Genomic DNA, 24,946 nt, shown 5'->3' on the forward strand with positions numbered 1-24,946 from the left:
TGGGTTAAGGATTGTTTTTATTTTCAGAGCCTGCAACAGTTGGTCAGCAATGCTAGCTAAGCTGGTACAATCTGAAGGCCATCCCACCTCCTTTTCTAGGCATTCAACCAACAGAATCCCTATAAACAAGATTAGAGACCAACTGAGATGTGTCTCAATGTGTGGTGAGAGGGGGAAGAGGCCTTGCTCTCTCCTCCCGTTCCCCTCCTCCCCACTTACTTTTTCTAACAAGATTGTTTTATAGCCAAATACAACTCAAACCCAGAAGAGCAACCAGCCGTCTCCATTACGACTGCTTCCCTCCCCACTTCCACAGCAGGAAGTGAAGAGGGGAGACTGGCACTTGTGTGTAAGAAAAACCTGGCTATGCCCCAACAGAGCAGAAATGGTGAGGAGGCTGGTGCCTGTGGGTGGGCATACGCAGGAACCAAATAGGCGTGTCCAGCATCAACCAACTCAGCTCCAGCTCCTTGGATAGGAGGTGTTCCTTTGAGACCCCCATTTCCATGGGGTTAGATGAGGGGGCAACGAGTGATAAGCCATCACTCCCTGTCCCTCAAATTCAAACATGATAAACTCAAAGTTTTACCTTCAAAATCCACCATGCTGCCTCCTGAGAGACACATTCTATATGGTCATCTGCATGCCAGCACCCACATCCCTCTCCTAATGCACAGGGCTTCCAGCCCATCTCTTCATCCTTGGGTGGCCCAGCCAACACTGATTTGATACTCCTTGACTCATAAAATGACTATTTTTAGAAAATTAAAAGCTATTCAAGAGTATCAGTAATAGAAGACACTCGGTGTACGCTCCTGTCCCCCATCCCAGAGCCCCCCCACCCTGCCGCCCCTAGTCTAGGACACCTACACTACCACGTTCCAACACTGACCTGGGGGTGGCCCCATGGAAGCTGCCTGAAGTGCTTTCCTGTGACTCCTATACCAGCCAATGTCACAGGGAACTGGGGTGAGGAAGAACACGGTGCCCCCCCCGCCCCCACCCATAGATCTCAGTGGCCTTCGAGGTAGGTCTGGGAGGTTTAGCTTATGTCCTATGGCCAAGTCCGGGTCCAGTGCCTGCTCCCACCAGCGCCTCAGTCCTTGGCTTTAAATAGCAGCAGCCCCAGTTCCACAGTGCCTCCTGGGGTGACAGAGCTCCTACTTCTGTCCCTCAACACAAGTTTGCCTCTTCTCCCCCATCTTTTTTTTTTTTTTTTTAAAGCAGAGGTAGTCCCTGGGATGATAAAACCCTACCTAGAATGGCAGTATTGTGACTTAAAGAAGCAGTTAAATAAAAGTCTCCAGGAGTTAAAAAAAAAAAAAAAAAATTAAAGTGATTGACGAAGTTGAATAAATTAAAGACACGGGTTATCCCACAGAGACCATCCCCCTTCCCAGGCTGTCTTTGGTATTTGGCCAGCAGCATTTCCACTCGCGTTCCTTCTCCTTCTCCTACCCCTCCTCTCATGAGAGAGGACAGTGCCCAATAAGGCCCCAGGTCGTTCGTCCAACGGTGGGGGGGAGGAGTCAGAACTTCTTGGCTTGGTGCTTGGAACTGTGCTGTATGGCGAGTGACAGCCTTGGCAAACAGTCCTGAGGCAGTGAACGTCTTACGGGGACAGAAGAGGTGCTGCCAGCAGGAACCCTGGGAGCGCGGGACCGGGTGAGGCGTGCAAGCCCCAGGCCCTTTCTCCACACTTGTTGGCCCCTTTGCTCAAGTTTCTCTGCAGCAAAGAGGGAAGAGGTGGCGTGGAGGGGAGGCTCTGGCTGCCGCGGTCTGGCCCCGCCACCTCACAGCTTCTTCAGACGGCTGTACATCTCCCGTTTGCTCTTTTCCCCCGCCCAGGTCCGGCTCTTGGTGCGGAACTTCTTCAGGTCTTCTTTGAAGTCCTCATGGTGCATGGGCCGGTAGCTGGGGGGCTCACAGTGAGACTGCAGACAAGAGAGGATGATCAGGGGGTGCCTGTCTCATGCTGTTAAGCCAGCTCCCCGCATCTGTGCAGCAGCTTCTAGGGCCCGTGTCGTCGTGCGCAGCAGATCCCCAGATCCCGGGAGAGAAACAGCCATGACGACCAGACAGACCCAGCTGTCCAACCTGGGTAAGGGGTGGACCGTGCTCTCCAGGGACCTCAGCTTACCTGGCATTTCAGGAAGAACTCCTTGTACCCGCCCTTCAGGACATACAGCTCAGGGTAGTGGAGTTTGGGGTACTCGTTACCAAGCCGATCTCTCTCCCTCACGTACCGGCACCTATCGAGAAGGCCACGGCAGGGTTAGCTCTTCTGATACAGAGACAACAGACGTGAGACAACAGCACAGTGACAGCAGCGGTGCGGTAGGACTCCTTACACACGTCTTCCCAACTTCACGTTCATTCTTGGAAACAATCAGTGTTGAGCTGTGAGCTACTGGCCACGTGTGATCGTTAAGATTTCACAGGTGGTGGAAGGTAGACGGTCTCTCCCCAACTGCTCTTTCTCCAAGTGAAACAGACCTACTGCCCAGCCCCCATTCCAGTGTCCTCCCCGCCACCACCTGCACTTCCTGTGCAGTGACAGCACCTGAGCCAGCTTCCCATTGCATTCTCCACTCTTGCCACACCCCCAGACAACTTGCCCAGGGTCCCTTCCTCAACTCCCATCTCAGCTGGTGGCTTTTTTCCTATAGCTTTTAAATAGGCTGCGCTTGCTCTGTCTCAGGACACCTGCTTGCACCCTATACTCTTCCCCAATACCCTCACATGGCCAGTGGCTCCTTCCCACCCACCCCTTGGTACCCTGTCCCTGCTGCTCTCCCCTCTCTCCACTCCGCCTGCTTACTTTGGCCCCACGGCTGTTCCTCCAACCTGCCCTGGAGCGCCCACTTCTCGTCATGTCTCTGAAGTACCTCTAACACATGGAGTAGCTGACAGACATATTTGCCTCCCGCTCCCTCTGAAATGCAAGCTCCCTGAAGGCAGGGTTTTTTGTTCTCCAACATTTTGCTGTTCTCCCCAGTAACCAGAACACTAACCAGCACATGAGAGGCAATAGTTAGTATCTGTAGAGTGAATAATCCCACTTGTGAAGGAACATCAGTCCTCACTCAAATCCCACTTCTTGTGACCATGGTTTTGTGCTAAACGCAGGGCAAGTCCTTGTCCTTAGGAGGTAGATGGGGAGATGGTCATGTAAGCCAAGTTCCTGGTGTAGTTGTTTATGTGTGGTTGTATGTGTACTAATGTGGCACAACATTAGCCATTGGGAAAATCAGGTGAAGCACGTGCAGAAAAATGGCCTGACTTTTGAACCAGTTCAAAATAAAAAGACTGCACAAGAACCCAAGCCTGTGGGCTGGCAAGAAGTCTACCTTGGCCCATCCTAGTCAAGGCTGCAGTCGCCCTGCCCCAGCCCCCACCCCCTCTCTGGCTGTCCCTGTCTGTCCTTCCAGTAGGACCATGCTAGCCTCAGAGACAAGGTTGGGCCGAATAAGGCCAAAAGCCCTTGGCAACTGCCAGGTCAAGCCTAAAAAGCCACACTCAAGAAAGCTGTTCATCAAATCAACAAACTGCCCAATAGGTAAGAATGTGGGAAAACATTTGCTACACATGAATTTGAACTTTAAAAAAACTGAACATTTACGCATCATGTGTGTAGGCTGAGGCATGGAAATGACTTGGGACGTGCGAGAAGGCCCTTGGTGTGAAGTATGCCGCCAGTGTGAGCCATCCACTGCCTCATCCCACAAAAGCACTGTGGGCCCGTGCCCCAGAGCCCAGTTCCATGCAGCACTCACATGCGAGGGCCTCGCTCGGAAGAGAACTCGCAGTGGAACACGACAATGACACGCTTGCCGTCAGTAGGAACGATGGGCTTCTTGAGCAAGAAGTCTTCTACCTCCTCTTCCATGTGCAAGTTTACCGCACCCTGTGAAGAAGGCATAGAGACTCTTGGCACCTGCGTGTATCATACTTGCCGGATTGATTCTGTGACAGTCATCTGTAATTGGGACCCTAGAATTCTGTTATGACTATGGTGGGCTTGAGAAAGATTTATGAATTTGGGACTTTCAAAAGCCATTAAGACAGTGACAAACACTACTGTTGAATTAATGTACCCCATTACTAGATTTCAACACTAGTTTATTGGTTAAAAGATTAAATTGGCATAACCAGTTAACTTCTTCCCTGGAAAGTGTGTCCCAACACCCGCCCTCCACCAGGCAGCTTAATTCAACTACAAACTGAGAGGCATCGCTAAGCCCGGCATAGACTGGGACATGTCATCAGAGGCTGGCTTCTGGTCAAAAGCCCTTTGGTGCTTAGGCCTGACTTAGAAATCAGTGGTACCACCTACAAATGCCTGTGATGGTGAAGGTGTAAGACACAGGACAGAGAGCATTTACTGTACAAGGTAGTGGAGAGTAGTCCAGGCCAGGGAATATTCTCCAGTGCACCAGGAGTCAAGGCTGCTTGAAAACGTCCTCAGAACCAGCACATTAGCCAGTAAGCTTCTAGGTGTCATGTCACCACCCCACTTTTAAAATCACAGATCTTGTCAGGGCTCCTTCTACGCCTCCCATGATAGCAGGGCTCACCAGTAAGCCTCAGGAACCCATACCTTGATGTGGCCTCCCTCATATTCATACGGATACCGGCAGTCAATGATAACAAATTCTTTAATGAGGTTGGCAAACTTGCCATTCAAAACAGATGCCATCTGTGGGGAGAAAGCCCAGGAGAATCAACTTTGGCTGCCAGGAACAGCTAGATTCAAATACTTCATGGGTGACAGGATCCAAAAAGGGGACTTACAATTTCTGGAGAGATGTATTTTAAATCCTGATGCTTCCCAGCAACCGTATGAAAGAGATAACCCTTAAAAAAAGAGAGAGAGAGAGAGAGAGAGAGAGAGAGAGATACTTAGCAAATCTGAAAGCCTATAAATGCAACATTTATATTGCTTGCCTGCCTGATAAGAGGCAGCTTTATAAACAAACCTTAATCTAATAGTATAGGCAAGTTACTCATCTAGGCACTTCATTAACATCCTGACATTTCATTTTCAAACACACCTACAAGGTGTATTATCCTCACTGTCAAATGTAAAGCCGAGCCAATATGTAAAGCTGGCTTCACTACTAGCTAGTAAGCCAAACGTAAATACAGAAATCTCAGGTAATTTCCTTCCTCCCTGCTTTTGTCAGGAACCTTCATCTCCATAGCCAACTGTGAGGAACATGGTGTTGGGCACTGGAAATGGGAAAAATAGGAGACCTGGCCTGGCCTTGAGGGGAAAGATGGGCACATCAGCAATTACTCACTAGGGCAAGTGGCTGAACCAAGAGCTCACCCATCCCCATGGCCATATGCAAGGTCATTATGACAAACATAACCAACAGCTTCAATTCAAGTGGAAGGTTCTACCAATGAGGACACACCCAGTCTTTGCTTACTCTTCCTTTCAGATTAGAACTATCTCCTATTTTTGACCCCCTATGTGTCCCTATTCTTTCAACACTCACCTGGCTGAAATATGAAATATAGCCCAGACTCATACCTTCCCTAGTCTTCTAGACGAGACAACCTCCCTTTATTCTCCAAGGCTGCTTGCATTGCACGGACATGCACTTCAATTTCCCGTGTCGTATGTAGCACAGCAGGTCTTACTGACCACATGGGAAGTTGTATGAGGGAAGGAACTGGGTCTCATTTTGGAATCTTTACCTAACACATAACATCAAGTGCTTCGACAAATGTTAGCTAAACTAATGAGTAAGAAATTGATCGGGTAGCCTTTACATCTTCTGTGGCTTAGCAAGCTGCTGACATGTTCTCTGTTCCACCCTCATGTTTCACCACAGCTCAAAGGCAGCCAACTAATTTACACAGCAAATTCATACATATCAGGCCATCAGCAGATCTTCCTCCCTACTTCCCCGGGGGCCTTCTCCCTCAAAGGCTATGCTTCTTTGGACAATGGAGAAATTCAGTCTCAACCTTGGACCTTTTAAGATAACCTTTTGATATACAGATGTGTAGTGTGGCTATAGGTTTATTCCTGCTTCTTTGTACTTTGCTGCACGACTATTTTTATAATCAGAAACACAGTTCCCAAAGAGCCTGGCCTTTGGGTTGGAGTCCAGGTGGCTGGTAGGTGGCTTCCTACTTCCTCTGATCAGTACCAGTAAGGTCTATAGTCCCACAGAGACCAAGATACATCTGATCATGTGTTTGTTTCTTATCTTTAAAAATTTCAAACTGTGTCTCTTGGGGGATACTGTAAGAGCCACCCAAGAGAGGAGAAAGACTGAGGGGGTGGGGGGGAATTCTAGGAAACAACCCAAAGCCTAAATCACATAACCAGAGCAGCTCTCCTTGCATCTGCCTAGAATTACCTTGGAGAAGTCTCCTATAAGGTCCCTTGGGTCATTATCCAAAATGTTCTCAATGGTCCCTTTTGGGGAAGATGCCAGGGATAAAGACTGATGTAGAATCTGTAACAAATCAAAGGTGGAAAATGAGGCCAGGGTTCTGAATAGGACTTCTGAAAACTTTTACCTAGAACATGTCACTGGGAGGAGGGTGACATGTACATGTCTATATTTAGCAAATAAAATATTTTTCTTATTTGATTGAATCTGGACTAAAAAAAGGGAGCATGGGTCACTGACTTAGGTCTCCTATTATTTCAGTGTCTAACTGAAGTGCTCTGAAATTAAGTTTTTCTTCTTCCCCACCTTTTTAAAAAGGGGAATTAAAATTAAGGCTAAATCTAAAATAAATTTCTTAGCTCTATCCACTGAGAAGCTCTAGACGTGCAATGAACATTCCTACAGGACACTATGGTCTCCAAATACTATTTTCCACTAAAAGAAACCAGGGCTTGGGGGTGCCTGGATGTCTCAGTTGGTAGAGTATGCCACTCTTAAAAAATTTCTTTTTAGGGGCACCAGGGTGGCGCAGTCGGTTAAGCGTCCGACTTCAGCCAGGTCACGATCTCGCGATCCGCGAGTTCGAGCCCCGCGTCGGGCTCTGGGCTGATGGCTCAGAGCCTGGAGCCTGTTTCCGATTCTGTGTCTCCCTCTCTCTCTGCCCCTCCCCCGTTCATGCTCTGTCTCTCTCTGTCCCAAAAATAAATAAAAACGTTGAAAAAAAAAATTTAAAAAAAAATTTTTTCTTTTTCTTTAACATTTATTTTTGAGAGACAGAGAGACAAAGCACAAGCAGGTAAGGGGCAGAGAGAAAGGGAGACATAGAATCTGAAGCAGGCTCCAGGCTATGAGCTGTCAGCACAGAGCCTGATGTGGGGCTCAAACCCATGAACCACGAGATCAAAGTCAGACGTTTAACCGACTGAGCCACCCAGGCGCCCTTAGAGTATGCCACTCTTGATCTTGGGGTTGTAAGTTCAAGCCCCATGTTGGGTGTAGATATTACTTAAAAAAGGTGAGGGGGAGAGGGAAAAAAGAGGCACCAAACATAAATAAAAAAGACTGATTAATTGAAATACATTTAAAAATCAAGAAATTCTTTTCATCAAAAGAACAGTATTGGGGCGCCTGGGTGGCGCAGTCGGTTAAGCGTCCGACTTCAGCCAGGTCACGATCTCGCGGTCCATGAGTTCGAGCCCCGCGTCAGGCTCTGGGCTGATGGCTCAGAGCCTGGAGCCTGTTTCTGATTCTGTGTCTCCCTCTCTCTCTGCCCCTCCCCCGTTCATGCTCTGTCTCTCTCTGTCCCAAAAATAAATAAACGTTGAAAAGAAAAAAAAAAAAAAAAAAAAAAAGAACAGTATTAAGAGAAAAGGCAGGCGGGCACTGGAGTGGCTCAGTTGGTTAAGCTATGGACTTCGGCTCAGGTCATGATTTCACGGTTTGGGAATTCAAGCCCTACATTGGGCTCCATGCTGACAGCATGAAGCTTATTTGGGATTCTCTCTCTCCCTCTCCCCTGCTCCTGCTTGCTCACTTTCTCTAAATATACAAATAAATACATTCTTTTTATTCCTGAATATTGACAGGTATATAAACCAGAAGCTTTCTGGAAAGGCAATTTGCTAGCATGTATAAAATGCAAAGTTCCATAAATGTTCCTGCGCTTTAACCTAGAATTCTACTTTTTTTAAAAAAAAAGAGTTTATTTTTAAAGAGACAGAGTGCAAGCAGGGGAGAGGGGCGGGGGGGGGGGGGGGGCGAGAGAGAGAGAGAAAGAATCTTAAGCAGACTCCACACTCAGTATGGGTCCCCATGCAGGGCTTGACCCTGGGATCATGACCTGAGCCAAAATCAAAAGTTGGACACTGAACAAACTGAGCCACCCAGGCATCCCAAATTCCACTTTTAATTAGAAAAAGTAAAATGTTCATCAAGTATTAGGTAACTAAGGCAGATTATAAAATGTAAGATGCCAGCCCTAGGTGTTTCCATGGCTGTCATCTAGTAGACCTTTTAAGAGTAGTATTTATTCAAACCTTTTCATGCTGCAGAAAACACGGGCAATTCTCCAGGTTATTTTACAATGTTTAATATCAAACCTCAATACCAAAACCTGATATAAGGATAGTATAATGAAGGAAAACTACACATACATAAAAGCAATTCTAAATAAGCCAAATATGACATTTCATGAAGCAAGAATAGTTTTAAAATCAGGAAACTATGAATACAAGCCAAAATATATAAACAAGTTAATAAAAATGGAGCAATCATGGGCGTGCCTGAGTGGCTCAGTCAGCTGAGCATCTGACTCTTGGTTTCTGAGACTGAGCCCTGAGGCTCAGTGCTGACTGCCTGGAGCCTGCTTGGGATTCTCTCTCTTTCTCAGTCCCTCCCTCACTTGCGCAAGTGTGTGCACGCTCACTCTCTCCCTCTCAAAAAAGTGCTCTGGGGCGCTTAGGGGACTCAGCTGGTTAAGTGCCCAGCTCTTTGATTTTGGCTCAGGTCATGATCTCGTGGTTGGTGGGTTCAAGCCTATATCACACTCCATGCTGACAGTGCAGAGCCTGCTTAGGATTCTCTCTCTTCCTCTCTCACTGCCCTTCCCCTGCTGGTGCTCTCTCTCTCTCTCTCTCTCTCAAGATAAAACTTTAAAATGAATGAATGAATGTCCCAAGTGCTTTAAAAATAAATAAAAATAATTACATTTGTGTACTCACCTACAGGGAAGTTCATGATATATTAGTAAAGCTCCAAAATAACATGAAAGCAAACCATAACTATGAGCAATTGACTTGAGTAGAGATGATGAAAGTTTTATAAAAACTAAACTTTTACTAGGTCATGATAAGTCTGAATTAAAAGAAAGGAATTAAAATATTTAGAGATACAATAAAAAACACTACAGGGGCGCCTGGATGGCTCAGTCGGTTAAGGTTCCAACTTCAGCTTAGGTCATGATCTTTACGGCTTGTGAGTTCGAGCCCCGCACAGGGCTGGCTCTATGCTGATAGCTCAGAGCCTGGAGCCTGCTTCAGATTCTGTGTCTCCTTCTCTCTGCCTCTCCCCCACTTACACTGTCTCTCTCTCCTTCAAAACAAATAAGCATTAAACAATGAAAAACAGTACAAAGTTGTGAGACAAACATAAGTAGTAGAAAATGTATAGTTCCAAGCAGATCAGGAGATGGCAGCAGCAAGCCCAAAGAAACAAGAAGCCTTTAGGAAAACCTGTTCTCCTTAGCCAAAGGACTAGAAAGAGGGCAGCCTATCAGACAGAAAACATTTTACTTTTAAAAATGTTTACCTGTTTTTTATTTATTTTTGCGAGAAGGAGAGAAGGAAAGGGAAAGAGAGCACAAGGCAGAGAGAGAAGAAAAGGATCCGAAGCAGAATCTGTGCTGAGGACAGGGAGCCCAATGTGGGGCTCGAACTCACGAACTGTGAGATCATGACCTGAGCCAAAGTCGCACGCTTAACCGACTGAGCCACTCAGGCGCCCCTAGACAGAAAACTTTTAGACTACTGTAGCCAAACACCAAAGAAAAAATGATGGCCCTACACCATGCCTGGTCAGCAAGTGGGGAGCTTAGACTTGCAACTCTTGCCCAGCTGTAATTAAGTGCCCCACCTCCACTCCACTGGGGTGGTCTAGTGGGGAACTTGAACTCCCACTCCTGCCCACAATAACGAGGCCACCCTATGTGTCAAGGGAAGCTGTGCTGGGGAACATGAACTTCTACTCCTATCATCCCCACAGTATCAGAGTCCCGCTAAAACAGAAAATTTACATAGACCAGTCTTACAATACCCAAAATATACAGGATACAACTGAAAAGTCATTCGTCATACCGAGAACCAGGAAAATCTCAACTTGAATAGGAAAAGATAATCAACAGAAGCCAACACCACAACACAGATGTTGGAATAATCTGACAAGGATTTTAAAGCAGCTGTCATAAAAATGCTTCAACAGCCAATTAGCAACCCGCTTGAAACAAACGGAAAATTCGAAGTCTTGGCAAAGAAAAAGAGCCAAATGGAAATTTCAGAATTGAAAAATTCAGTATCATTGTCCTTGAGCAAAAAGGCACCTGCAAGACTAACCTCCTGGGGCTTCTCTGGACTAGCTGCTTCTTCAGGACTGGCCGCAGCCATGCTCTTTCTCCGCTTTGTATTTCCAGATGGGTACTCCTCTTGAGATCGTTCTGGTCTTTTTAACACCGACCGAGTGACAGAGCTACATGTGGAAGAAGAGTCAAATAGCTTGCATCGATTGCCCTAGTGGGGGAGAAAAAAGAGACCCATCTTCCATTAAAACCCGCTCACTTGAATGGTAAAGAGAATGGGCCAAGGGCTTTCTGGGATGGTTTAAAATCCACCCTAACTTAGGTAACAGACACCGTCCATTCATCTAGTCCCAGAACTCTTGTAGGGTCTAGCACATACTAGACATTGAGTACCTGGTGCTCAATGAATACAAACTGAGTTGACATCATATGGAGAGGAGGAAGACAATCCATGCCCTTTTTCTAAAGCTCACTGTCTACAAAGGGTCCTAAAAGTCACGTAACTATCACTTTTCGGTTGGGAACACCTTTTGATTTGCCTCTTCCCCTCTATTTTATTACTTGCACCTTGCTTGGTTTTTTATTTTTAAAGTTAGAGAGAGAGAGAGAGAGAGAGAGAGAGAGAGAGAGAGAGAGAGAATCCCAAGTAGGTTTCATGAAATCATGACCTGAGCTGAAATCAAGAGGATGCTTATCAACTCAGCCACCCAGGTGCCCCAGCAGTCAACAGGTTTTAATACCCCACCTAAATCCAGAAAAGGTGTGAGGTAGTTAGACTATGCTAGAAAACAGAGTCAATAAGGTGTTAAAATAGTGCTAAGGGTATAAATCTGTAGGGAGCGGGGGGTGCACAGAGGAGCAAGTGCCCTCAAAATTGTGTTCAAAAGTCCTTTCCACTTGGTCTAAGACTAATTTCCCAGAATTCAAGGGCAGCCAATCTGACCAACAGTAGGGACAGTCTAAACTTATCTGTAGGTTCATGACTCAGTGTGCCTTGGCCCAGCTTTTCCTTCCATGCAGAATCTCTTTATGCCCCAGTAAGCCGCTCCTTTCCAAGATGATACTAAAATTTCAATGACGCTTCTTTGAAATGTTCTGGTCAATAATCTGCAGCAGAGTGTGCCACTCCCATGCCAGCTCTCTCGGAGACCAAGAATTTTCTCCTAACTTTGCTGAAGTCTATTTTAAAGGGATATTTTCAGAAAAGCAAGACCAGAGATTTTCTTTTTAATGTTTATTTTTGAGAGACAGAGACTGAGCATGAGTTGGGGAGGGGCAGAGAGAAAGGGAAACACAGAATCCAAACAGGCTCCAGGCTCTGAGCTGTCAGCACAGAGTCTGATGCAGGGCTTGAACTCACAAGCCGTGAAATACTGACCTGAGCTAAAGTCGGACACTTAACCGACCAAGCCACCCAAGCACGAGTTTTTAAAGTTCATTTTGTAAAACAGAGTGCAAGTGGGGGAAGGGCAGAGACAGGAGAGAGAGAGAATCCAAACCAGGTCCCACGCTATCATCACAGAGCCTGACGTGGGGCTTGATCCCATGAACCGTGAAATCATGACCTGAGCCAAAAAAATCAAGTCGGATGCTGCTCAACCAACTGAGCCACCCAAGCACCGCCAGACATTATTTATTTACTTTTACATTTTTATTTAGTTTTAAGAGAAAGAGAGAGACAGAGTACAAGTGGGGGGAGGGGCAGAGAGAATGAGACACAGAATCCGAAGCAGGCTCCAGGCTCTGAGCTGTCAGCACAGAGTCCGATGCGGGGCTTGAACTCACGAACGGTGAGATCATGACCTGAGCCCAAGTTGGACGCTTAACCGACTGAGCCACTCAGGCGTCCCAGAGATTTTTTTTTTAAACCTAGAAGAGCTGGGAGCATTTTGGGGAAGAGAATCCACTGCTTTCAACAGAGTCGCAAAGGAAATTGTGAACTCATCCAGGGCGGACACCACGATTCCAATATAGCTCCAGCAACTGTGAGTCTGCAGTAACTGTTTGTGTTATGCTAGATGATATGGATGATATGGAATATAAATAAATGAGAAAGACCTAAAAAAACCACAAAAAACAAAACAAAACACCTCAGGGCACCTGGGTTGCTCAGGGGTTAAGTATCTGACTTATGATTTCAGTTCAGGTCATGATCTTGAGGTCCTGGGTTGAGCCTTGTGTTAGGGCCCATGGTGGGCGTGGAGCCTACTTTATATATATATCCCCCAACCCCCAACTCTCTCTCTCTAAAAGAAAGAAAGAAAGAAAGAAAAGCCTTTATAAAGATATTTAAAAAGATACTTGAAAAGTCTTTTTCATTCAAACTACCTGGATGTTAGAGCTAGAAACAAATGTGGTCTCTCCTCCTAATCAACACTCATTTTACAAATTGGGAAACATACAGATAAACAAAAATGCATCACTCAAGGTCTCCATTTGTGGGTAGCTCAGGTGGGGTCTAAACCCCAGATCCCTAAGTCCTATCATTCCCTTTGACCTATGGCTGTACTCACGTAAGGTAGCATGATTGAGGGCACATCTATACCAAACCAAATGCTATGGAGAAGACAGGAGACAGCAGATTCCATACCCCCCGGGTGCTTAAACACACAGAGAAACACCCAACAAAGCAAGGAATAATTTTAAGACTGTCTCTCACACTGAAAACTTTGGTGTCATTCTCATGACTTCTGCTTTACCACTACTGCACCTAAATACCACCCATTCCTAATTTGCAAAGATTTGTTCAATCTGTTCCTTCCTCTCCCCATGATTCAGAGAAAGTCTTCAGCATTTTGTTGAATAATCACAACAGGCTCCTAAAGCACCCTGTTTGTGGGGCACCTGGGTAGCTCAGTCGGTTAAGCGTCTGACTTCAGCTCAGGTCATGATCTCATGGTTCGTGGGTTCAAGCCCTGTACCAGCTCTGTGCTGACAGCTCAGAGCCTGGAGCCTGCTGCGGATTCTGTGTCTCCCTCTCTCTCTGCTCCTCCCCCACTCATGCTCTCTCTCAAAAATAAACATTAAAAAAAATAAATAAATAAAGCACCCTGTTTGTAACTGACCCCTCCTCCCTTCTGGTTAACAGAGTCACGCTCGAGGAATTCTAGCATTCCTGAGGAAATCCAGCCACACCCCTGACTGGTAGACAACCTTGCACCAGCCCATGACACGTGCCCCATTCTCCAGCTTCACAGGGCTACGTGCTACTGCCACAGGTGAACTGCTCTTTCATGAATCAACACACCCTGCTGACAAGTTCCCACACACTCTGAGACCCTGGGCAAACAGGTCCCCTCTGGGGGCTCACCCTTCGACCTGCTCATGGCACACAGGTGGTTGCTCAGTGTATGGCTCTTTCCAGGGTGAGGGACACTCCTGCCCTGGAAGCGTCCACAGTGCCCACCCATTCAATGGGATACATATGGCCACGTGCATGAATTCAACAAGGCCACACACACAGGGTAAGCTGTTGTCCGCCACACCACTGGGTGGCTTCATAACTCCACCGCTATCCCACGATCGAGACGTGGAAAAAGAACCCACTCCTTGCTGTCTTACTGCTTGAAAGTGTGAAGTTTTAATATGCAGGCTGAGTTAAACAGAGGTATAACTGAGGATGACACCGGGGACAAACCCTATTTAGGACAAGACAATGACATACGGGCTATAAAAATGGCTAATTAAGGACACTACTAGAAGGGAAGCCTCCATGTTAAAGCAGTCTGAGAGTTCATCTACTGACCCCTCGAATTCCTGGCTGAAGCAAGGTGGCCACGGCAAGCTGCCTGCCCCCTCTCAAATCCAGACCGCCTCTCAGAGCAGGTCAAACCGTGAGGGCCAGAGGAGGGCTCAGCTCTGCAAAGATATGAAGCACTGGCCACTTTAGGACCCCGTAACAATGAAGTGGACATCCAAGGATATGCTTAGATCAGTAACAGTTGTAACCAAATGCCTGGCTGGGTCAAAGGCAATTCTAACTTAAGCTAGGCGAGAGAAACCCAAATATCTGTCCTAAATATGAGCTGTGGGGAAGTATACACAGAAGAAACGAAAAAACATAAAAATTATATAAAGCTTCAATTATCTATAGGTAATATTCTCAACACCTTTAAGTTCCAAAATAATCCTAAACTCTATGTGGAAAATACCTGAGGTAAAACAGAATCTTTGAGCAGGAAACAGAGAAAAAGTACTGTTTCAAATGTTTGGCAGACTTCATGCAAATGTCGAAAAGTGTGGACAAAACAAAAGGCTGAGAAAAATGAGAGCCAGAGACTCCATGACAGGGGACAGCCAGCTCCCCCATCTTGCAAACAGGAGCTCTGAGGACCTAAGAGTGCCCACGTAGATGTGTTCCTCAATAGCTCCTGAGGGAGATGCTGTGTTTTGAGGCTAACCACAGCCCCGGCCTGTGGACTCTGCCTCATTCAGGGCCAACCCCCAGACTACCGTACCTGCACTGCACCCACAGCTTAGACCGCCAAAGTGCCATCAATCACTGTCACTTGTGAGGAACCTCAAGCTGCTATTTATTTGTCCTCTGCAACATCCCACCCTGGATGACCCCCTGGCCTTCCCTTCCCATACTGACCCCCCCATACCTTAACTGTGGCTCAAAAACGAACAGCTACAGGAACCTCACTAGCTCCTACAGTGGCCATCTCACAGCCCCCCTAGCTTCAGATTCTGTCTCCCCCTCTCCTCTGTCCCTCCCCCGCTCCTGCTTGGTCTCTCTCTCTCTCTCTCTCAAAAACAAACATTAAAAAAAAAAAATAATGGAACCCCTTAAATTCAGTTTAGCAGGTATTTCCCTGAGATCTTAAACTAGAAGTTAAGAGTGGTCACAGCTACAGCAAGAACATTAATTTGACCAAGAATAGCTGGGATGAACTAGAAAGTATAAAAACAAGAACTACATGCATATATATTAGCCAGACTTCCTCACACACCAATGAGGACCAAAAATACTCGAAGAAACAGTGTGCTTTACACCAGAGAACACTAGCGGCTGGTCAAGAGAAAGGTCCACAGACCCAAAGACTGAATCTCAAATGAAACTACTTTTGATTGCTGTGGTGAAGTGGGAGAAGGATTAGTTTCCATTTAGTCTAGTCGACTCTGTCCGAGGCCTAATTACTCCAGGCTTCCAGGCTCTCTCTGGACACACCAGAACAACTTACAAGGTTTGTAGTTCTTCTCATGACAAGGGGAGCAGTCCAGAGGCTTGCCATGCATGATGGGGTCTCTTCATCATTCTAAAGAAAGAGAAACACTTAAAAGATTCAGTAGAGACTAAGTTTGAATGCTTTAGGTATGATTCTGCCTGAGGAGTATCAGACTCGCCCATAGGAAGCATCTAATGTTCACTCCTCTTTCCCACTCCCCAATATGTTAAGATCAGAAGAGAATCACATTTCACAATTCAGACATCGGAACGTAGCTAAAAGCATCCCGCTACCCTGAGGGTACTGAGGAGGTAGGCTGTCCCTCTGGCTTGTCCTACACTGTTCTTGTTCCATGTCTCTTGTACAAAATAACCGTCACCTTCTTCAGGGTAAGAAGGAGCCTATCACTCTCTTCTTTTGAAGAACCCTGTCCCCCCTCAGATTTAATTAGACTAGGAGCAGAGTCTCAATAAATCCCCACCAAATGAACAAAAATATCAGCCAGCTCAAGCCCTGGGGAATTGCTGTTGCTTTTCACATCACTTTCCCAGAGTACTTAGTGGAATGGGTAGAAACACACACACACTACCTTCAGGTTCTCTCCTTCAAGAAGGTCCATGAAGCCATCATCCTCATCAGACAAAGTGGCAGTCACAGGGGACTGGGGCATAAAAAGAGGAATGAAATTCCCTGGCTCGCTGCTCTCTCTTTCATTCGAGGAAAGCTGGAAGACGAATTCACAGCTTGTTAATGATCAGACTTGATTTCCTTGGATGGGTCACTAGATTTTATGAGGAAAACATACTATATTTATTAGAACTAACATTTTGGCAGCTACTAAGCAAAGGATAATGTATCCTAAGATGAGAAATGATTTGATGTCTACACATAGTCCTGAGTAGAATCAGGCCTAGGAGCCTTCACAAAAGACTTCCCAGAAGCGATTCACCTTACACTGGGATGTGGGGATGGCCTCTTTTATGAAGGGCAGGGTTTGTTTTATCAGAGGATTGTAATCAGTAAACACGGATCAACATGCAGGTTTTGATATAGTACTGTCACCTGATCCTAGTTCTTTAAACTTGGAATTCAAATGACAGGTGCTCAGTTTTTAACTGAGGAATTACTGTGTGCCAGACACAACGATACAATCTTAAGTGTTTACTCCCACTGACGCCTGACAACGCATTAAGGTGAGTTACTCCTTTTCTTATTTAACAAACCAGGAAACCAATGCTTAAGAGAGTTTACCCAGATCACACAGCTCACCTGTTTGACTCCAAAGCCCAAGCTTTTCTCCCCGCGGATTCTCTGAGAACCATTCCAAGTAAAAATGGGGGTATCTCACTAGGCAACCCTGTTGTTTTTGGGGGAACCCTCCATCATAAAACTAATATATATTTAATATAGAAAATTTAGAAAAAACAACTCATAAATCTACCAGATAGAGATCAGCACTACTAATAACAAACATTGCTGATAGTGAATTATTTCTTTTCCAGGTGCTTCCCAAAGCCAGGAAAAATGTTCAGAGATATATATTTTTTTTCCCCACAGTAACAAGGCAGTCTCAACTTAAGTCCTACAAAGAATCCTTCAGAAGCCCCAAATCCCTTTGGATAGGACTTCATTAATCCTCAAGTGGCCTTCTGGTTTTTGGACTCAGTCACTCACCCAGGGAGGGATCCTCTCTGCCCCTGGCCTACACTGCTTTGGGCACCAGCTTGCTTCATAAAAGTTCTAGGCTGCCCCTGAGCCTCCACAAGTGCTCCTGAGCACGCCCTGGGCACACCGGCAAGTTCTCAGCCGCCAGAACCAAGAAGCTGGTAACCTTATTGTGGGACAACACACTGAAGGCTCATACTATAATACCAGTATTTGTGACCTGGATTTTCTGGGATCCCCAGTGAAGGTGTGATACAATAAAAGACGGACAAGTCATCTATAATGAAGTATGGTCAGGTGACCACAATAAACTCTGATGCTGTGGTCTTCAAGGGCACACTATTTCGTTTTGGATACCCTGTACTTAAAAAAATAAACTTTTTTTTTAATGTTTATTTTTGAAGGAGAGAGAGACAGCGCGCGAGCAGGGGAGGGGCAGAGAGAGAGGGAGACACAAAATCCGAAGCAGGCTCTAGGCTCTCAGCCGTCAGCACAGAGCCCGATGCGGGGCTCGAACCCACAAACCGTGAGATCATGACCTGGGCCAAAGTCAGACGCCTAACTGACTGAGCCACCCAGGCACCCCATGGATACCTTGTACTTAAAGGGTTACCGTGTACTCAGGAATCAGGAGATTCTATTAAATCCTGGTCTTCTATTTATCGGTATCCTTTGGCAAATTACCCAACCTCCCTTAACAGACTTTCCCAATCTGTAAAATGGGCTAACTTCACCTACTTCACACGCTTAGGAAGATTAAGACGAAAACATATATGAAAATGCTTTGTGCAAATGCTAGACAGAACAGCAATACTGACTGAACGAACCTGAACTTCAGACCAAAGGCCAGACTGGAAAGCTGTATGCAAGTTCCCAGGAAAACCTAGAAACCAAATGTGGTCATTCTGCTCAAATTTCCTCTCTAGTCTATAGCTATCAGATTGCCAGTAGGGAACTTTGGAAGTAGTGACAGCTTCTGTTTGGCAAATAAGTAACCCTGGGGCAAGTGGTCCCCAATACTATCAAGTAGCCTATAGGCAGTGGGTTTATTGGAATCCATAATAGTTCATTTGAGAGACAGAGAGAGAGAGAGAGAGAGCGAGCAAGCAGGGGAGAGGGCAAAGGGAGAGAATCCCAAGGAGGCTCCATGCTCAGCAGAGCCTGATGTAGGGCTCAATCCCACACCCTTGGGATCATGACCTTAGCCAAAATCAAGAGCTGGACACTCAACCGACTGAGCCACCCAGGAGTCCCCATAATATTCTTAATAAACCACCTTTGGAAGAAGCCAAGTGCCATCTCCAGACAAAACCACTCTGGAGGCACTGTGAAAGAAAGTTTTAAGCCACATAATCCCACCGTGCACACATACAGAAGAATGACCCAGGATGCCTGTAGATTATTTCCCTAGAACTGACAAGATCAAATATTCCTTGTTCAAGTTCAGTATTTCAAACGTACCATCTTTCACTCTGCTTCTGCCTGTCTGCTCTCCAGACAGCAAAAACACCAAAGATGTGACAGTCTAGTTTCAAATGACAAAGACAAGAGCTCTAGTGTCTTTGACTCCAGGTTAAAGAGGGTGCTTTAATTCTTCCCCACCAGGAACTCCCCTGTGAAAGCCAAAGCACATACCATCCGAGCTGGGGCAGAGTTCTGCCTCTGTGTGAAGATATCTTTACCCTCCTCAAGTCCGTGAGAGTGCAGGCAGCCACGAGATGCCGGTCTTATTGGCTTCTTAAACTCAAAGGCTTCCTGCAAGACAGCAGAGTCGATATATCTTCCCCTGTCCATGAAAACCAGGGTCTTAGCTGTAGCTTGGGTGAGACAGTCAAGGGAGTAGGCACTGCTCACCTTTGCAACTGCCTCCAAACTAAGGGTTTACCCATTTCTGAGCTAACTCCAACACTGGATCTGTGTCACTAAGAATTTCACAGACTGTCAACAGCTAACTTCTAAAGCAGCATTTTTTTCTCTCACCACAAAGACATAAATATCTGCCAAGTATACAAAACACTGAGTTAATAAGCCAAATCGAATCAACAACTTCCTAAAATCTAAAACGAAGTGTTTCAATATAATTGCCTGTGAGTGGGAGTCAAAACCTTTTACTCTTGGGGCACCTGGGTGGCTCAGTTGGTTAAGTGTCCGACTTCAGCTTAGGTCATGATCTCGCAGTTCATGAGTTTGAGCCCCATGTTGGGCTCTGTGCTGCCAGCACAGAGCCTGCTTCGGTCCTCTGTCCCCACCTTTCTCTGCACCTCCCCAGCTCGTGTGCAAGTGCACTCTCTCAAAAATAAACATTAAAAAATAAATTAAAAAATAAATAAAAATGCTTAAAAAAACCCCTTTTTACTCTAGATTTGAAGGCTTTGTGTTTTCCACCACCTTCCTACAAACATAATTCTTTTTCTTTCCACTTGTAATTATTGTACTTCATACTAAAAGCAATGGAAAATAAAAAAACTGTTTCAGTCAACATAAATGAATTTCACATGTTCAATGAAAGCCAGAAGTGACAGAATACATTCTGTATGATTCCACTGACTTCAAGTTTAAAAGCACTTATAATCCCTCTACCCCAAAACAGTCACTTATTAAGTGCTCAGAGCAGTTAACAGCTAATATCAGAGTATTTACACGCCAACACACCACAAAGTACTTTCTATGTATTAACTCATATAACCAGCAACTGCAACCCAATCACCCCATTTTACAGATGAGGAAACTAGACCTTACAGGTTAAGTGATGTGCCTAAGATCATGCGAATTCTTTAACTACCACCTATGTATGCTGTTTACTCCCCAGAACAAAGTTCCAAGCAGGCAACCCTGAGAAAAGCCAAGTTCAGGGGAAAACCAGGCATCAGTACAGCTTCAGTGTGTTCAGTAGAAAGCACTACTAGCCTTTTCCTGAGCTTACAACTCATCCCAGGGTGAGCACAAAGAGGCAAGGCCTGGACAGATCCTTCTAGATAAGCTATTCATGGATATAATTATTCCTAAGGGCTGCCATCTGAGCAACACCTCGCTGCCAGGAACCATTTTAAATGCTTTATATACATTATCTTATTTAATTCCCATAATACACTACAAGTTACTGCTACTCGTATTTTACAAAGAAAATGAAGAAGCCAAAAAAGAAGTAATGGGTCAAGGTCATACAGCTAGTAAGCAGGATTCAAATCCAGGTTTCTCTGACTACAAAGATGATGCATGACTTTGGTGAAGGTCTAGTCTCCCAGAAAGCAGCCCAGCCACTTTTTTGTAAGCCACTGACACTTGTGGCTTTACCTCTAGCCTAAGTTAGTACATCGATGCCACTCACGTTTTCCTTGTTCTCATCCTGGTCCATCAGCTGAAAGACATCATGGTCAAGAGAATCAGAATGACTCCTCTTCAGGGCTGGGCTACATCCCAAGAGCTTCTGCTGTCAAAATGAAAAAAGACATTAGGGCACATTAAATGAAAATTCAATGGAAATTCAGTTTCAAAAGAAAAAAAAGTGGTGGTGGAGGGGCTAAATCCTCACACACTGCAGGAGGTAACCAAGAAATGTGGCCAGGGTTCCACTTTGCAGTAACACGGGGTAGAAGATCCCACTACATGGCTTTACACCTAATCTTACAAGGTAGGTCTCCAGCCCTTTCAGTAGCGATTGAGGTCCCAAAATATCATTTGCATAAAAAGAATACTTCCTGGTATTCTTTTTGATAAATACTTTCCTGGTATTCATTTGATAGTAATAAATGAAGGGAAATGCCCATTACTGAGGCTGTTCAGGTAGGGTGTTTTGAGTACTTATGAGACGAAGGAAGAACAATCTTTGCTGTCTAAATTAAGATCACACTAACAGCTAAGGAGACAGATGAATGTCAATTAGCTAAAAATAAAAAAGGGAACTAACTTACAGGTAGGGAATTTATTCTCCTCATGGGATTTCCAAGGCTGCAATGAGATCAGAAGGTAAACAATGAGAATAAAACAAGAGAGGTATTCATATGAGCAGATGCAGTGTCTAGCCTATAGTTTGGGGAAGGGGGCAGACAATCACATTCCCATTTTAGGCAAGATGGAAGAACAGATTTCTGAAGCTGTCCCGTTCTCACAAGCGCCCCCAACATTGGGCTTCTAGGTAAAAAGAACAAGCCCAGGTCTTCTCTTAAAATACCCATGTTCTTTAAGGCTATGATGTCAGAGGGTGAATTAAGGATTTGGGGGAGACTTAAACACCAAAAATTACAGCTAAAATAAAGGAAAGGAAGTTTTAAAAACTGCTGACACAAACTACTCACTCTCTAAAGGCACCAGACTTATTTCTAACATGCAGAAGTCTTAGTAGGGTCAGCTAAATCCAAGGCTCCCACACAGAGCACAACGAATTTCATTAAAAAATTAAGAAAAGTCTTTCCTAACTAACTTTTACTTTCTTAACAAACTTTTAAAAGCAGTGAATACATACTTTTCTTTACTGTCCAAGGGCCCAGGAGAATCCAGACAGAAGCCTGTGGGAAATAACAAAATTTCTCAGGAAATAATACACAAAACACCATTTTGTCATTAAATAAACAAAAACACTACTAGTACTGTTTCTTTGAGCCATCACCCAAGACTCAGGGCTTGGACTTTTGGCAGAATCAAAGTGGCGTCTCTATTTGATTGTCAAAAACTTTCTAATTGCCCCAAGTCTTAACACTTCCACAGTAAACCTACCTATCTCATTTTCCTACTTACAAATACCATCAAGAGAGTAGGTGGGGAGAATTAAATACAACCTTCTAATGTTTGGTTGGTTGTTCAGATAGAGGTTACCCACGTAACTTTGTTTCAACCGTGAAAAGAAGAGGTACCAATTTTCTGGAAGTTTCGACTTCAAATATTTTATTTTGTCAGATCATACGTGTAATTCGGGGGTTTGGAAAAATACACTTCTCAGTCAGTCATATGACAAACAAGGCAAGTATTCATTGCCTTGAACAAAAGTACACCAAGCAAGGTGCCCATCTCACTGAAGGAAGCAAGGTGGCAAAGACGCTGCTCTCAGTACGCCCAGACCCACCAGCGCCTGCCTCTCATGATAGCCATGTAACTTTGCAGGAAGTCAAGTGCTAGTTCTGATATTCTCACTCGCCACACTGCCACAAGTAAGAATTCTATCCCTAGCTCCTGGGGCACCTCGGTGGCTCAGTCCAACTCTTGGTTTGAGGTCAGGTCGTGATCTCGCGCCGTTCCTGAGTTCAAGCCCCGCATCGGGCTCCGGGCTGACAGTGTGGAGCCTGCTTGGGACTCTCTCTCTCTGCCCCTCCCCCCACTCCCTCTGTCTCTCTCTCAAAATAAATAAATAAACTTAAAACAGAAAAGAATCCTCTCCCTAGTTCCTAAGAAGCCTACATTTTAAGAACTTTGCTCTTGCAGTTCCCTAACCTAAAGCATCTGTGTACCTATAAAACGCTGCAGTAACATAAGTTTACGAGTTAGAATAAAATGCACCAGCACATTTCCTCCATAGCAGGCTCACTGAAACAGTTTCATTATACTTCCAATAATTTGACCCTGTATTTCAACCAATACAATTTTCTGATCTTGGTGTTATGGTTCATGGTATGCAACTACTTTACTCACACATCCTCAAGATCAAGCACACACCACCTCCTTGCAGACACTTGTTTCCCCCCGTTGTAAACTACCACAGGGCCTTCTTTGTCCTGCTTTAAGAGTGTTTGTCACTGAATGCCATGACTTTTGTTTATGGTCTGAACTAGTCCCCAATCTAAGTTCTAGGTGAAGCACATATTTCAACAAATTCCAAGTATTGATCCCTACGTGATGAATGTTGAAGACTAAAGGGATACCTGAATCGGTTGACTCAGAGGAGCCCATTCTCTGCAGACTGCCGTTTCTCACCTCCAGCGGCTGTTCACACTCACTGAAAGCAAGAGAAATAACTCTATTTCTAAAACATAATTACAAGGTTACATACAGGAAACAGGCCATGAGGTTAGCAAGTATCCAGGCTAAAAACCATCTTGTTCTAGGCCACACCACAGACCCCCACTTTGCCACCCAAAACACCCAGTTAGCACTTGAATATAAATGATGAGAAAGGAGTGAGTAGGCATGGCCTGGGTCACATTGTAGACAAGATGACTATGATGTTGGAATATTTCCTGAAGCGAGAGCACGCGTTCTAGGTACGGTGCTGGGAGCAGGGATCAAAGATCAATTGGACAAGTTACTGCTTTTCAGAGGTTGGAAAACGTACAAGACGTGTGCTTACAGAGAAAATGGGATATCCAAAACTGAAGTGAAAGCAGCTCCACCAGAAACATCGTGCGATGCACGTTTTGCTAACAAGGAAAAGTCCAGGGAGCTTTTGAGGATGGAAACAGGAGTAAAAAGGCCCGGCCTTAGGAACGCATGGGTCGACATCAGGAATGTGCATGGGGTGCAGCATTGGGGGGATTTTGCACGTAGGCCAAGTAAGAAAATGCCATGTCTCTCTGTAGAGAAGGAACAAAGCTCACAGGAAGCCAAGATCCTGCGAGGTAGTTCAGCAAAGGGTGGAAGTGAGCGCCTGAAAGGGTCTGCTTTGCCCCCGTGGGGGTAGATTTCAAAGAGCTTCCCGAGATTGGGACAGAAGAGTACAAGGCAATCCGAAAGGGGTGGCCAAGCTGGGGAACCCGGGCCGACCCCACCCCCTACCGGGCCCGGCTCGGGGCTGAGGGCGGCCCTGGAGGGTCCGAACGGCCTCTCCCGCCCAACATTCCGCCTGGGGGGAGGGTGCACATGGCTGGCCCCAGCTCAGCGGGGCGGCCCACGAGCGGCGGACAGGTCTCGCCCCTCTCTGGGCCCGTTTCCCGGCCTGATCCCCCCGAGAGCCGTCTGGGAGCCCAGCGGCCTGCGGCAGAGCTCGCCAGTCCCTTCTCACCTGCCCAGCCCCTGCAGCTGGTCCATGGTGACCGTCAAGTTGGTGACAGGCGACAGGCCGCCGCAGGCTGGCGCGCCGAACAGCGCTTTCACGACTGGCTGCGGCGTGGGAGGGGGACTGCAGGCGAAGAGCAGGCGACGGCGGTGCGGGGGCTCCGGGCCCAGTTCCATGGCGGCACCCGGCCTCCCAGGGCTCCCGCTCCCTCTTCCTCCGCCTCCGCCGCGCCCGCCCCGCCCCGCCGGCACCGGCCTCGGCCGCGCGGCCCGCCGCGGGCGCCCGCGGGTCAAACACAAACACGACCCCGCGGTTCAGGGACGCTACTGCCGCGGGTAAGCGGCGCGGACGGGAGGGTGTCTGGACCCGGCAGGCGCCAGTCACATGCACGGGTGCTTTCCCCGCACCCCCGCGAGGCCGGCGGGCGGGCGGGCGCCGGCAACCTGAAGATTAAATCCAAACAAACGCCGCGGGTCGAGAAGGGAAAGCGGCCAGAGCCGCGAGGCAACGGCCAGGGCTCACACTTTCTTCGCTTTCCTCTCACCCCCTTTTCCAAACCGGGGTCACAGAGCACCAAGCGGACCTCCACCTCCCTTCCGGACTGTCGCTGCGAGGAAAGCCTTTCGCGGTAATAGCTGCTCACTAGGGACCGCAGCTGCCCCGCCCCCCTTTCCTAGTTGGCGCCAAACGGAATCCACCAATCAGTAAG

The 24,946-nt window shown here is 46.3% G+C and overlaps 1 protein-coding gene and 1 long non-coding RNA gene across 5 annotated transcripts in view; one reads left to right on the forward strand and one right to left on the reverse strand.

The window, feature by feature from the left end:
• The window catches only part of LOC122487218, a 58,073-nt gene extending 40,426 nt beyond the window's left edge, over positions 1-17,647 (forward strand). Inside the window, exons 4-5 of the long non-coding RNA XR_006298332.1 lie at positions 13,571-13,700; positions 17,153-17,647. This is a non-coding gene — a long non-coding RNA (uncharacterized LOC122487218). The remainder of the gene's footprint in view (positions 1-13,570; positions 13,701-17,152) is intronic.
• On the reverse strand, positions 1-24,937 carry CDC25A (cell division cycle 25A). Of its 4 annotated transcripts, none has more exons than XM_043587303.1 (15): positions 24,244-24,937; positions 23,168-23,241; positions 21,778-21,820; positions 21,227-21,263; positions 20,644-20,742; positions 18,951-19,070; positions 16,240-16,374; positions 15,666-15,740; positions 10,520-10,693; positions 6,378-6,476; positions 4,795-4,857; positions 4,601-4,699; positions 3,777-3,907; positions 2,141-2,252; positions 1-1,934 (listed from the first exon to the last, which is right to left on the reverse strand). In XM_043587303.1, exons 1-15 carry the CDS (start codon positions 24,411-24,413, stop codon positions 1,794-1,796), a joined length of 1,572 nt encoding a protein of 523 aa, XP_043443238.1. In that variant the 5' UTR covers positions 24,414-24,937; the 3' UTR covers positions 1-1,793. The 4 variants fall into 4 exon arrangements, with proteins under 4 accessions (XP_043443238.1, XP_043443237.1, XP_043443240.1 ...); XM_043587302.1 differs by having other exon boundaries at positions 20,644-20,745; positions 24,244-24,936; XM_043587305.1 differs by lacking the exon at positions 18,951-19,070.
• Between the last annotated feature and the right edge of the window lie 9 nt (positions 24,938-24,946).

The sequence above is a fragment of the Prionailurus bengalensis genome, chromosome A2, assembly GCF_016509475.1.
Source record: "Prionailurus bengalensis isolate Pbe53 chromosome A2, Fcat_Pben_1.1_paternal_pri, whole genome shotgun sequence".
Classification (NCBI taxonomy): Eukaryota; Metazoa; Chordata; class Mammalia; order Carnivora; family Felidae; genus Prionailurus; species Prionailurus bengalensis.

Excerpts from the sequence above, each read along its gene's own strand:
- CDC25A (XM_043587302.1), bottom strand. The coding sequence starts at position 24,413 with ATGGAACTGGGCCCGGAGCCCCCGCACCGCCGTCGCCTGCTCTTCGCC. Across the intron at positions 23,242-24,243 it reads CAGCTGCAGGGGCTGGGCAG|TGAGTGTGAACAGCCGCTGG; the intron begins GTGAGAAGGGAC and ends TCTTGCTTTCAG. Across the intron at positions 19,071-20,643 it reads AGGATGAGAACAAGGAAAAC|GAAGCCTTTGAGTTTAAGAA; the intron begins GTGAGTGGCATC and ends GCTGTCTTGCAG.